Source organism: Streptopelia decaocto, assembly GCF_964273445.1.
Source record: "Streptopelia decaocto genome assembly, chromosome: 10".
Classification (NCBI taxonomy): domain Eukaryota; kingdom Metazoa; phylum Chordata; class Aves; order Columbiformes; family Columbidae; genus Streptopelia; species Streptopelia decaocto.
Genome location: NC_138665.1, coordinates 19,082,958 through 19,095,864, shown reverse-complemented (window position 1 = coordinate 19,095,864; position 12,907 = coordinate 19,082,958). Strand labels below are relative to the sequence as shown.

The following is a 12,907-nucleotide window of genomic DNA, read 5'->3' as shown; positions in this document are numbered from 1 at the left end:
ATAAATCTAAGCCAAAGAGCATTTCTAGATGTACAAATGTCTTCCTAATAAATTGATAAGAAAGACCATCGTAAAAGAGTGAGAAGATAAGGGAAGATCTGTATTTAATGGTTTCTCCACAGAACAAGAATTACAGGTGTGCAATTTACTCATTCTTCCGAAGAAAGTAACTGCAGATCTTCATGGATAGAACTTGTTAGAGGAGGATGACAACCTTTTCAGAATTAAAAGCTGAACATACAGGGCTGTGTTCTGCCTGAAGCCAAGAAAGAAGAGAAGAACTTGGCTCCAAAGTTCATCTTCCAAACCCAGAAAATAATAGTTCATAGACATAAATAAATAATGCATTTTAAATTAAGATGTAATTATTTAATTACAAAGGAGTGGATTTATTTAGAACAATTCAAACCTCTAAAATGGAGAAAATAAATGATAAGTTGTACATCATGAGCAGTCTGAAAAATTTCCAACAGAATATAGGATGCAATCGTGTTTTGATTATAGGCCTTCAGGTCGAGGAAAAAAGAGCGGTTTTGGGTTCCAGTGTAACTGGGTTCCTGCTGGTTCAGCAGATGGTGATGGGCCCTGGGTTGAGCTCCAGAGCTCGGTGTCCCCTGGGCTGTGCTTTGTGGCCGCGTCCCGTGCGTTGCTGTTGTGTCATGGGGTGTTAATCCTGGCAGGACTCAGGCTCCAGTTCCAGTCCAGCAGATAGGAGGGGACAAAGGGTGGGGGAATGAGGTCATTAAAACTTATCTCTGTGAATGAGGCAGTGACAGCTGGAAACCTTATCACCAGGGGGCTATTTGAAAAGCAAGCATACCTTGCAAATAGGCTTGGTTTAGAATGTCAGCTTGTGGGGGATTTTTAACAAGCGAGAATGCCAGTTGTCATGAAGTAATCTATATCCCATCTATATCCCACCCAAATCAGCCAAACTTTTTTCTTTAATTGTTGCTGGGCTATCTTTTTATAATTGACAAATTGTTCTGCACTTCGATTTGAAAAACTGGTTTGTGGGGGGGGAAGCAAGGCTATTTGCATTGTCTTGGGAGGCCATCTGCCCAGTGAGATGGCTTGTGACTTGTTTTTGAGGGAGATAATTAGGAAGAAAATAGCCCTTAAGACAAAGGAAATTGCAAAAAATGGCATAATATCAGTGAGCTATTTTTGTATTGAACAGTTCATTTAAATGTAGTTTTGTTTTGTTGAAGCTGGATAACACAGTGTCTAAGGGACTCTGTGGAAGGGGGCGCCTTGGTCTGGCTAAAGGCATAGGAATTTTTCCATCCATTCCAGCAGCATCAGGATTTGACTTAAAGTCATTACAGTCCTGATGTATGCAAAACATATTGCTGGATTTTTGCCCTGAGAAAGGGTGGAGAATGGGCTGGCATCTGAAGATTTGGATGGTTGAAGTCTCAAGAATAAACTGGTTCTTCCTCCTATCACTTTGCTGTGTAAGATTGTGCTGGTAGAAATCAGGTGGTGTGTACACATGGGGTAGATTGCTCTGAGCAGCTTTAGGAGGCTTTGGAATGGATGCGGGAAAGGCAACAAGAGCAATCCTGAATACTGCCCTCATTCCCATGGGTGAAGGCATTAGAGCAGCATTTCTCATCCTTGAAGGACCATAAGATTTATTTTGGGGTAGGTAGGGGGAGAGGAGTGAGGGGAAGGAGAGAGAAAGAGGGTGTTAAAACCATCCCTGGACTATTTTGGCCACAGTACTTTCACCTGCAAGAACAAAGACTATGGTAAATTTGACATTTCCAAGTGCTCCTCATTACCCTTCTGTATTTCTCTCATTGTGCTCACTTGCGTGCCTGGAAAGACTTGTGCCTATCTTGGTTTAGTTTGTATCTAATTTGTGGAATCTCATCCAATTTGAGCTCCAAGTGGCTCAAGGAGCACAAGCTGAGGTCACTGCAAGAGGGCACAGCAAGGAGGCTGCTAGACAATGTGATGCCACGCTCCCATGCATGCGTGTTGTTTAAATCTCACAATCTGACATCAGGAAAACCTGCGTTTGTCTTTATTGCTGTAGATAACTCAAGGAAGGGGAGACACACCTCTAACCTGTAGCGCGAAGGAGGAGGAGAGGAGTTGATGCACTGGAACGTTCCAAACAGAGTAAGTTCTGATATTCACTCCCTTTCTTGTAACAGAGGTAGCACCCTTCATGTGCCACAGACTTCAGACTAGGCTTAGACTGGATATTAGGAAAAAACTCTTCATGGAAGGGCTTGTCAGGCGTTGGAACAGGCTGCCCAGGGCAGTGCTGGAGTCACCATCCCGGGAGGGGTTTAAAAGGTGTTTAGTTGAGGTTCTTAGGGACATGGTTTAGTGCTGGAGTTGGGTTAGGTTATGGTTGGACTTGATGATCCTGAGGGTCTCTTCCAACAAAAGTAATTCAATGATTCCATCCTGAATGATTTCTCTAGAGGATTTCTGATTCGTAGAATGTTCTTACAAAATTCTTTTGAGCTCTGTGGCTTGACCGTAAACTTGCCAGGTCAGATAGTCATTATTCTGGGAACGAAGGCAAATTGTTTGAGTTTGTTGTTGTGAGTTTGGGTTTGTTGTTTGTTGTGTTTTTTTTTTTTTAATTCTCAGCAATTATTTGTGAATATTTGCTGCTTCTAGGAATTCAGTTCCCTGAAATATAACATAAAGTTCAAAGACAATATCAGCCAAAGTGTTGTCACTTAATTTAAGACAGACAACTGTAGAAATCTGGTTTTGGTTGTCTTTAGGCATAAGAGTTGGAGTAGCTAATTAGAGCTTTAGTGGCCAGAAGAAGAATGTAGCACAGAAAGATGGTCCAGCCCTTCGCACATAGTTAAGACTGAGAGCGAAGTCCCATTCTGCCACCTTTCCAATCGGACAGAACAAAACGCTGGGTTTGTGCCTTCTCTGGGCTTTCTAATGTCTTTACTGATAAGAGTTCTGTTCAGCCAAAATTACTATCCTAGTATTTAATATCTTCTTGGGTTTTGTGGTTTTCTAGTCTACTACTTAATATAATTTATAATTGTTTGTGTGTTTTTGTTGTTTTTTTAACAGAAATGAGTAATTAATCTTGTTTAGAACAAGTTGTATGCTTGCATGTTAAAGACCAATGAGTAGTATCATCTGTGGACTTTAAAGAGCCTTCATAATTTGCACAAGCCAATATCCATCTTCTCTAGACAGAAAGATGTCCTCATCAGTGCAGCTCTTCAGAGACCAGAAGTACCACGAGCTGAAAGCGCAGTGTGTCCAGCAGAGGCGGCTCTTCGAAGACCCCGAGTTTCCAGCCTCGGACGAGTCCCTTTTCTATCAGTCAGCGCCACCAAGGAAAGTTGAATGGAAGCGTCCAAAGGTAATTGATGCTCTCCTTGTGAGGAGGTGCCGTGTGTGTTGTTCCACTCCTATTGTATTCTCTGTGCTAAAACACAGTTACGTGAGTATATTCTCTCTCCTTTTTCCGTTCATTTCCATCACTGTGTGATTCAGACAGCAGCCCCTCTGTGCTGTGCTAGTGTCTGAAACAAAAGTCATGCCTTACTGTAAAAAGACCAAAAGATAGTGTTCTGGGCAGCTTAATCCTGCTTTTTACTGTCAATGGCTCCCTATTAACGAGCAGCAGTGTGACTCCAGCCATAATGATGTTTAAGTCAGTCCTCTATTTAATTAAGAATACCAGTAACAGATCAGTCAGTACAGGAGTATGTTTCACAAATAATTTATTCCCTTCCCAGGTTAGTCATGAATATGTACCTGTCTAGGTTGCTGCGTTGACAGAAGCATTTCACCAAGATGTGAGGTTCTTAATTGAAGTTTCTCTTCAATACCTGTCACTTCTGAGGGGTTGGTGTCTACACACAGTAACTGCAATATAAACCCTTAGCTAGCCAACCTGGTGCCCACCCCCGCATTGTTTTGTCTCGTTTGGTTGTTTTTCTCAAGTTAAATATTATCCTTGCAAAAAGCACTATAGAAAATTAGATTTTATTAACTGAATAGATAGCATCTTCCTGTCTGGAATACTGGGAACAACTCAAATAATAGTGGAGGATTATCATTCATTATTATAGATCTCTTCAGGTTTTCAGAGTAACTTTTGCCTTATTAGAATGTATGAGGAAAGGAAATCTTAGCAGCAAGTGGAACTTTCTCCAGTCTCAGATATCTGGCTAGCTCATTTATGTGTATAAACAAATGATTTGTAATTTTTCTTGGAGGAGACAGTAGGAAAGAGAAGAGCCACAGTCTGCCCAGCAAGCGATCTCTGTGGCAGCAAACAGCAAAGCACCATTGGCAGAGCGGTCTTCTTACGCTAAAAAAAAAAATGCTTGGATATTTCTAAATGCCGCCAATGGAATTGCTGCCCTCGTCAACCAGTCACAGCGAGGTCAGGGAAAGCCTTTGTGCTTCTAGACAAGGATGCGGTTTCAGGCTGTTTGTGTGTGTGTTCATTCAGGGTGGTGATCAGTGGTACGAACTCCAGTTGTAGGCAAGTCTTGCCTTTCTTGAGTGGGAGAGGGATTCGATGCTGAGGTGGTGGTGGACACTGCCTTTGTTCTCATGGGGAGCCTGTAAGGACATCTTGGGGGAGAGGGCCTTGTGTCTGTGCAGCAGGGCAGAGGTGAGGATCTCGTTCATGGCATCTGCTCGTGGATTATCTCCTCTCTGCCACATGGAATGACATTGTCCTAGAAGTTAACTGGTTGAATGCTTAACTGTCCTTTTGGAGTCATGGGCTTTCCAGAGTGTTTCCTTTTTTTGGGGAGGGAAATGGCCTTGCAATGTGAGCATGAGGCAAAGGCCAGAACTGTCATCTGCTCAGATGGACTCTGAGCGGGCCACTTGCCTCACCAGCTCACCCAGAAATTACAGTTGTTTCTCCTGACCACTCTCAGATGTTGGCACAGCATCTCGAATGTGAAGGAACTGAATGGTGATACCCTGGTTCCAGTCCTTCTGCCCCCTACATAGACAGTGGGTAGCCTGTCTGGATGCTGGTACTTGGACAGTAGTACGAGCAAGCAGCTTTAGGCTTTAGAAAGCCTGTGTAGCTGTCTGAGCAGCTGGGGGATGCTGCTGCAGTTGCTGATGCTGGTGCCCAAACAAAGACATTTGGGATCTGTGAATCTAAAGCTTTTCTGAGAGGTTAAAGCTGGTATTTCATTTTCAGCTCACAAATACACTCATGCTTTGTTCAGTTACCCTGAGTGGTTGGTGCTGGCCAGACAGAGCAAATGCTTAGGAAGAGTATCTGCATAGTCCAAGGGGTTTTATTCTGCCCTAATGGAAAAAGAGTACACATGAGAGAGAGAAAAGAGGAGGAGGGATAAAGGGCTTTTTCCACTTGGTTTTTGTCCTTGGATCTGCACCTGCGATGTTAAATCCGTTCTGTTTGCTCATTCCAGTCAGACTCGAAGTGATAGGTCATTAACAATCTGACATTAATTACTTGTTTTGTACTTTTAAAGTCTCTTTGGGAAAGAGAACAAAGACAGGGTAGAGTTACTTCTTTGGCACCCCAGTATTAAGAAACTGGAGAACACAAAAGGCACAGTGTAATTACCGTGCAGGCTCCCTAGGATGGTGTGACTTTCCAAGGAGAAATGTTGTTATGGAAAGATGATCAAACAAATAAGAGGAATACACGCTGCCCGTGTGCAGTACTGGGTCTTGATTTCTCTGGGTGCAGTTGGCAGGCAAGGCTGCTGGGTTCTGGTTGTACAGAGGAGCTTAGGTGCTGGGGGGGAAATGAACTCCAAGGGATATCCCACCTGGGGTATCTGATAGAGCTGTTTGAAACATGGGATTGCCAGGCTGTAGCACTTTGAAATTCCGTATTTTATTCTGAGTAGGAAAAAGAGAAGTTTGAATGTGCTACAAGATTTGCCTAAGTATGAGCTGGGACCTTATTTTGCATTGTTTCGATATCACCTTCCTTTTTGACACTCTCCAAACCAGTGATGGCTTATGAAAAGTAAAAATAGTACAGAAATGCCAAACCGTTTTTCACTTCTGGTAAAAACATCTGGAAGTGTTGGACTTGATTTCATAGAAAGACATCCTCTTTGTCAGAGTGACATTTCTGACAGCATTGCTGGCAGATGAGGCTGGTGTCAACCTGCGGGCTGTGATTTCCCTGTCTCGCCTCTGCAGCCCCAGCGGGGATGGCCAGCCCTGGCCCGCCCTTTGGTTGCCCAGACCGAGGCTGTTTATGGGCACTTTGGGCAGGACTCGCCTTGCCCAAGGGTTAGATGTCCATGAGTGCTGCTGTGGGGCAGCCACCACCAGCTCCTGTCCCAGGCAGTGGAGATGAGTTGATGTATATAGGGTGTCACACTGACGTACCTGAGACGTTGGCTTCAGACCGAGATGGATCATACCCCACATGTGCCTGATCTCTGCCAGCCAGGAGTCCAGAGGGTGAATTTGGGTGTTGATGCCAACAATGCAACCGCTTTGCTGGTGCTTCCAGATGTTGGGCTCTGATAATATCTCAGTTCCTCTGTCTACCTGGCAAACAATGATAGGACAAGGGGTAATGGGATCAAGCTGGAACACAAGAGGTTCCACCTAAATTTGAGAAAAAATTTCTTCTTAGTAAGGGTGACAGACACTGGCCCAGGCTGCCCAGGGAGGTTGTGGAGTCTCCTTCCCTGGAGACATTCAAACCCGCCTGGACATGTTCCTGTGCGACCTCACCTGGGCGTTCCTGCTCCAGCAGGGGGATTGGACTAGATGATCTTTTGAGGTCCCTTCCAATCCCAAACATACTGTGATACTGTGATACCTGTAAAACACCTGACCTGTGCACAACCATTTTAAAGGTGCAGCATCTTTCAGAGCCCTTCAGCATGCAGGAAGCCCCCTTGCTGTTATGTGTCTTTATGAGGTACAGCTTATTCCCTCCTTTGGACCTGGCACTGCACAGGGAGGTGCTCCCGCTGCTTCTGCGCCCTTGCATCACATGAGAATCAAGGTACATCCTTCCCTCTTCTGTTCACAATCACTGAGGGACACTGTCTGTGCCCGTGGAGGGGGAAGTCATGCAGGGGCTGGTCACAGCTGTCCTCAGGCAGAAGGGCTCAGTCCGTGAGCAAGGATTTATAAATGGCTGATTCCATGCAGCCGTTCTCAAGAATTGCCTTTAGAACCGAATGCAGAGCTCAGGGACTCTCCTTTATGGAACTAGCCACCCACCATTTAGATGAAAATTAATAATGTAAGACGCAAAACACCTGAAATTTTCTTTGGGGAAAACCTACTGATTCGTTAGAAAAAGAGTAAGAAAGAATCCCCCGCATTGGTGGATGTTTTTTCTGCTCATTGATATTAGTGTCAGAGCCGATCCTGCTTTTTTCCTGTGATTTCCCTGGAGTTTCCATCCTCTGTGCCAGACTGAAGGGGGCCTGCGGGCAGCTGTGTCCTGCCGAGAGGTAGGAGAATCCTCTTGCCCTGCTGGCTCTGCTGGCCACCTGGCCCAGTCAGCCCCCTCCTGAGGGCAAGCGCTGCCTCTGGGGGGTGGTCCTGGCCAACAGCGGCTTTTAGCAGCGAGCAGCTCTGGTGTAAGTATCTGGGAATGACAGTCACTCCGCTGAAAGGATATATTTTTTTTTTCTGTCTTATTTTTAACTAAACCCCGGGTTTGTCTCAGGTTTTTCACTGAGCGCTGACCTTGCAAAAAGTATTAAATCCCAAGGACATCTTTGTCAGCGTTAAACAAATAGCAGTGGTTCCCTCAACCAGGGCAGGCATCCGTGTGGGAAAAGAGTGGATAAGCTTGATTCAGAGATAAGTGACGTTCTTGAGTTATTCATAAACGAAAATACTAGTCTGATCGTACAGAACAAGAGTCTTATGTGCTTTACTGGTTTCCCTGCTTGACCCCCTGTTTTAGAAGACATATTTCTACTTTTGTCTGCATCTTCTCCTTATGAAAGGGATATGGTTGTACTCTTAATGTCCTGGAAAAGCAGAACTAGTTCTTTTTCAGCAAGACAGTACAGAAAGACACTGTGTGACAATACTGCTGAACTGCTTCCCAAGAAACCCCTCTTGCTCCCAGGCCTGTGTTTGATTAAATCCCCATTAACTCGCTGGTGCCAAAGGTCTGATGCCTGAGTAATGATGGCGAATTGCACGCTCATTGCACTGCCTGCCCCGTGTTCCTGGAAACACTGCATGCCATGGGCCCGATTCTCCACTCTTTTCACCAATTTTCTCATGCTTTCAGGGATGGTTATGACCATGCAAGTGAGAAGGATCAGGAAATAAGGCACCGTGTTCTGGAATGATACAGCGATAGGAACGAACAGAGCAAGTTCCCAGATCCCAAACTTGTGAGTGTGGGATGAGTTGGTTGGTGACTTATTCAGGGCAGTGTGAGACACCGAGGTACCAGAGAACTCAGGAGCTCTGACTTCCGTGCCTGCACATGTTTCTTGGAGGCATCACCAGCTTTTGTTTGCTTCAAACCGGTGGGAAATGATCAGTTGTCTCAGGAGCTAAAACATCTTCATATTTGCAAGTGCTGATTTGAACCTTGGAAACCTCTACACCTGTCTGAGAAGGTTTTGCCCTCCTTTGGAGAGCAGAGGAGACTTGGGGCACCCCTGCCTGGGCACTTAGTCTGGGTTAGCTTTACATGTTTTGCATTTATGTTCTTTATTCCCTATATATTCTCAATGGCAGATTTGTGGTCACAGTAAGCAGTCCTCCAGAATGTTTAATAGTAACCTAGTTCTCATAATTTTTGTGAAATGAGTGTCGTGAAAGACTTGGCTGTCAGGCATGAGCACCCCTGAGATAAAGCACAGCTCCATCATTTGATTCCTCTGTCTCTTCTGTAACTGCATTGCTGCAGCCTAACCCTATTTTCCAGTTTGACTGTGAACAAGACCAGAGACATCTGCTTACATTTGGGACTGCATGTCAGAGGCCAGTAAGGCGTGCAGGAGAGGCACTGCGGAGGGGGTGTCCTGGCACTGTGTCTGGATTTGTGCAGTTGCCCGACAGTGCACTGTGAGAACAGTTTTGGGGCACGGAGCGGAGTGACAGCTCATTGCACCCTGGGACAGCTGCCAGGACGGGGCCTGGGGATAATGCAGAGCTGGCAGAGAATGGAGATTAAAGGGGAATACCGTAAACTGGCATGACAAAGTGCTGTGAATTCTTAGCAGTACAGTGTAGTGACGCTGCTGCCTTCTGTGTGACAAGCGGGTTTGATTGTAACAGCCCCCATGAACAGTGACACTGCCCTGGTTTGCCAGATTCCCTCCCCACACCCCCAGCTCCTTTCTGGAGCTCTGGATTTAATGATTGCTTTTTCAAATCTGAACGTGCTTTTTTTCTTCTTTCAGCCTCTTCTTTCCAGTTAAAAATATGGGTCAATGCCGGTGCTCTTGCTTAATCAGAATAGAGGTCTCTTCCCACCCTCTTTCCTCACCCCTCAAGCTTTGAAGGATCTCATTATTCTTATTCTGCAAAGGCTGCTGACACGTCCTGAAACAGCCTAAGTTTTGGGTTTTGTTTCTGTCTCTGTCTCTGTGCCCAGAACTGTCCACGTTTCTCTGTTGTAGGTGGCTATTGACTCTTGTTGAAGTGCAGATGAACACAAGTTGCAAAGCCCTGTGTGCTGTGATACTTGCATTTGTACTTGAAATACTGGCACATGTGGAATGCGCCTGAATCTGAGAGGTGAGGAAATGTATGTTAAAGTGTGGTGGTGAGCCTCTGCTGAGCTTTGGGGGAGCTCACAAGTCCCTTTAGGTGCCTCAAACATTTGGAGGCATTGATGGGAATACTACGGTGGTTTCAGGTTGTAGGTTGTGTAGGCTACACACCAGCGTCTTGCAGCTTATTTGATGTGTCTCTCTGGAGCGTGTTTGAAGGAGAAAAGGACTGTGAAAGCCTTTTGTGGCTATCACATCCTAGATCACAACACCATGGATATTGTCCAGCACAGGCAGACCCAGTGAGTCTGAGGTACTGACTGTAACCTTCAGTGGGTGACATTTCAGACACTGTGCTCCATCACTGGTGCTGGTTGGGGCTCCTGGAGGATTATAGCGCTTCCTAGATTACAGTATTTATCATTTAACAGCACTGTTGTATGCTGTAATTAGCGGTGATTGCACACGAGTGCAGTGCCGTTGTTATGAATAGCTTTACTTGCCATTAAAAGCAGGTTTAGCTTGTCATCTTGAGCTCCAGCTTGTTCTCAGCTATGGAAAAAATTAAGCCAGATGTTTATTTGCTAGACATACATGTGAGCATATATAAAGGAAAGGGTTGCATTACAGCTCTTTTTTTTAATAGAAGAACATAAGCCTTGCAGACTCAAAAGAGGTAGGCAAAGTAGGCTCTGACCTAAGTTTAAAACATTCATCTTAAAGAAATAGGAAAGAAATGAAGAGCTGAACTCTGGGAAGCAGTCTGCTCTGGGAGATAATCCGAGAGGTTGATGGGAAGGGTTCTGTACACATTAATCATGTTTTCTGAGTTAGAATTGTGTAGGCAGAGAGAAGACCGTGTAGTCATCTAGATATGCAACCTTCTGTTAGTATGGAGGGAGTGGGTGAGGAGACAACAATAACAACAACAGGTAGACAGGAAACCACCAGAAGAACGTTATTTTTAAGTGATGGTAAATGAGCTTTTCTTTCGTCATTAGCTATGTCCTCCTCCAGCACTGCTGAACGTTTCACGTGATAAAGCGTTACAGCATCCTCCGTCTCTCTCATGCAGGCGTCGATCTGCAGAGAAGTAGCTGCTGGCCAAGGGCTGTGAGGATGGACAGGCTGCTCCTGGGGACGAAGGCGTTAAATCCAGCCCAGCTGCGGGAGCTGGGGTGCTGGCTCAGCTCCCAAAGATGCATGTGGCAACACAAAAGCGTGCTCTTCACACCGTTGCCCTGGCAACTGCACGTTGAAATGGCAGGGACTGGCAGGCGGATCCTGCGGAAGATGCTGCAGTTGCAATTAAGCCGAATTGTCTTCAGGCTGTTAGATTTAATTTTAAGCTGGGGGAGAAGGGGTGGGGTGATGGGTGAACATTAGTGATACTAACAATGAACCGCCATGCATTTGAGGTCCTGGTGTGGGCAGGAATCCATCATGCCGTGTGTTTCTTTAAGGGTAAAATTAGTGCTGGCACTTGCTTTCTGAACTTTTATTTCTTTTTGTTGGAGAGACTAAAGACTCTGCCTTGAGAGCTTTATTTTTTTAGTGAGGGTAGATTTAGTGGAATTAACAATCTTCCGTATGTCTCAGCTATCGTTGTTGCATGCTGGTGATCCACAGACTGGAGCAGTAGGTTTTACAAAGGCTCCGTGGAACTGGGCTACTAGGAGAAGGTGTCTGAAAGTGGAGGGCAGTGTCTTCTAAGTCCAGGTCAAAACAAGTCTTATCCTCGCTGTTTGACTGCAATTCTGGATCGGCTTGTTTTGGAATCTGCTTTCTTGTTATCTTATTTGGCTGTTGGTTTGGATCGTTTTCAAAAGCAGTGGGAAACGTAATGCCGTGGTGTTCACAGGTGGTGTTTGCCACTTGGTTCTGCCCTGCAGCGCTCAGAGGTGCATGAGAGGTACATGTGAATCCATGGAAATTTCAAACATTATAAAGCACTGAGCAGCACCTTGATGTTTTCAGTATATTGAGACTAATATTTCCCATGCTTTTAAAGCCCAGCAAATCATCTGAACTAATGCTGTTTGTGGCCGTGTAGCTGATGATCTAGATATTCTGAAGAGAGTCATGCTGGGCTTTTCCAGCCCTTTTCTTCAAGTCTTGTGTTTTGGAACCTATTTTTAGGACTCAATCAGCATAATTGCCTTGCAGAATAAATAGGTCTGATGTGGTGAGAGTATCAGAGCATGTGTGTGTGTATGTTTCTAGCTTTTATTATGGTGATTTTCTTTGAGTTTGGGGGAAAGGGTGCTTCCCTGAGGAGGAAGGAGCTACAAGACCAAATGAGCATCATCCTTTTCAGATTGTTCATGACTTGCATCAAGATGCTGTTGCTCCTGTATGTGGGGTGTGCTGTGTCCTGCTGCCCCAGAAACTGGGCAGATGGAGCTGGGAGCCCAAGTGAGTTAAGAGCAGAAGGAAAGACCAGAACCGGCGTGCTGCCCTTTAGCAGCGCCCTGGCACATGAGGGCACTGAGCTCCAGGCAGCTGTTTCATGCAGTGCTTTGCCTTTACTTGGCCGAGAAATGGCCAAGGTGGGTTTTTTGGGGGGGGAGGTGAGTTTCATAACTGGGAGGAACTTGTTTTTGTGTTTTCCCAGCTGGCTAGAAAAGGAACAAACCAACAGGAGCATTTTTGTTACATTAGCCATGTAAAATATGTTTGACAGCTCACAACATCTGAAAACAGCCTGGGGAAACAGGGAGACTCCAAAGGAGACACTGAAGAGCGGACAATTTAGTCTCCTGTGTTTTGCATTAACATTATCATTCGTCTGTTTTTGTTAGCTAATCCTTTATGGAGTCAGCTCCTGAAGAGTGAAGGGAAGGGCCTTGATTGCCAGAGTAGAAGAGACAGCTGCCACAAGATATCCCTCCTCAAGCTGATCGCAGTAAAAGGGGAGTAGCGTGGATAGGAGACTACCCCGGGCCAAGTGCCCGGGCCAAGGCCGCTGCGCCGGTTCGTGTTCAGCGTGACGCTGATCCCATCACAGTGGGTGTGATGGGCCCTGCTGCAGGTCCTGCCTCATCTGCCAGCAGGTGCTCTCATTGGAGTTTATTGTCAGAGCTTTGGCTTGGAAAATGTGTGTTGGTTTTGTCTACAGATTTGGCTTGTTATCATTTGAAAGGAACTTGTATCACCAAAACATTGAAGTAATAATTAACAGGCTTGTCTCTGCAAGTTTGCTGTGCATTGGACCCTGCAAGAATTCTGTTAAC

General features: G+C 45.4%; 1 protein-coding gene across 3 annotated transcripts in view; it reads left to right on the top strand.

The window, feature by feature from the left end:
• Positions 1-12,907, top strand: part of CAPN6 (calpain 6) — a 56,749-nt gene that overhangs the window by 9,993 nt on the left and 33,849 nt on the right. For all 3 annotated transcript variants that reach the window (XM_082061703.1, XM_082061702.1, XM_082061704.1), the window contains exons 2-3: positions 2,045-2,130; positions 3,189-3,361. In XM_082061703.1, the coding sequence (XP_081917829.1) occupies positions 3,197-3,361 (165 nt within the window). In that variant the 5' untranslated portion in view covers positions 2,045-2,130; positions 3,189-3,196. The remainder of the gene's footprint in view (positions 1-2,044; positions 2,131-3,188; positions 3,362-12,907) is intronic.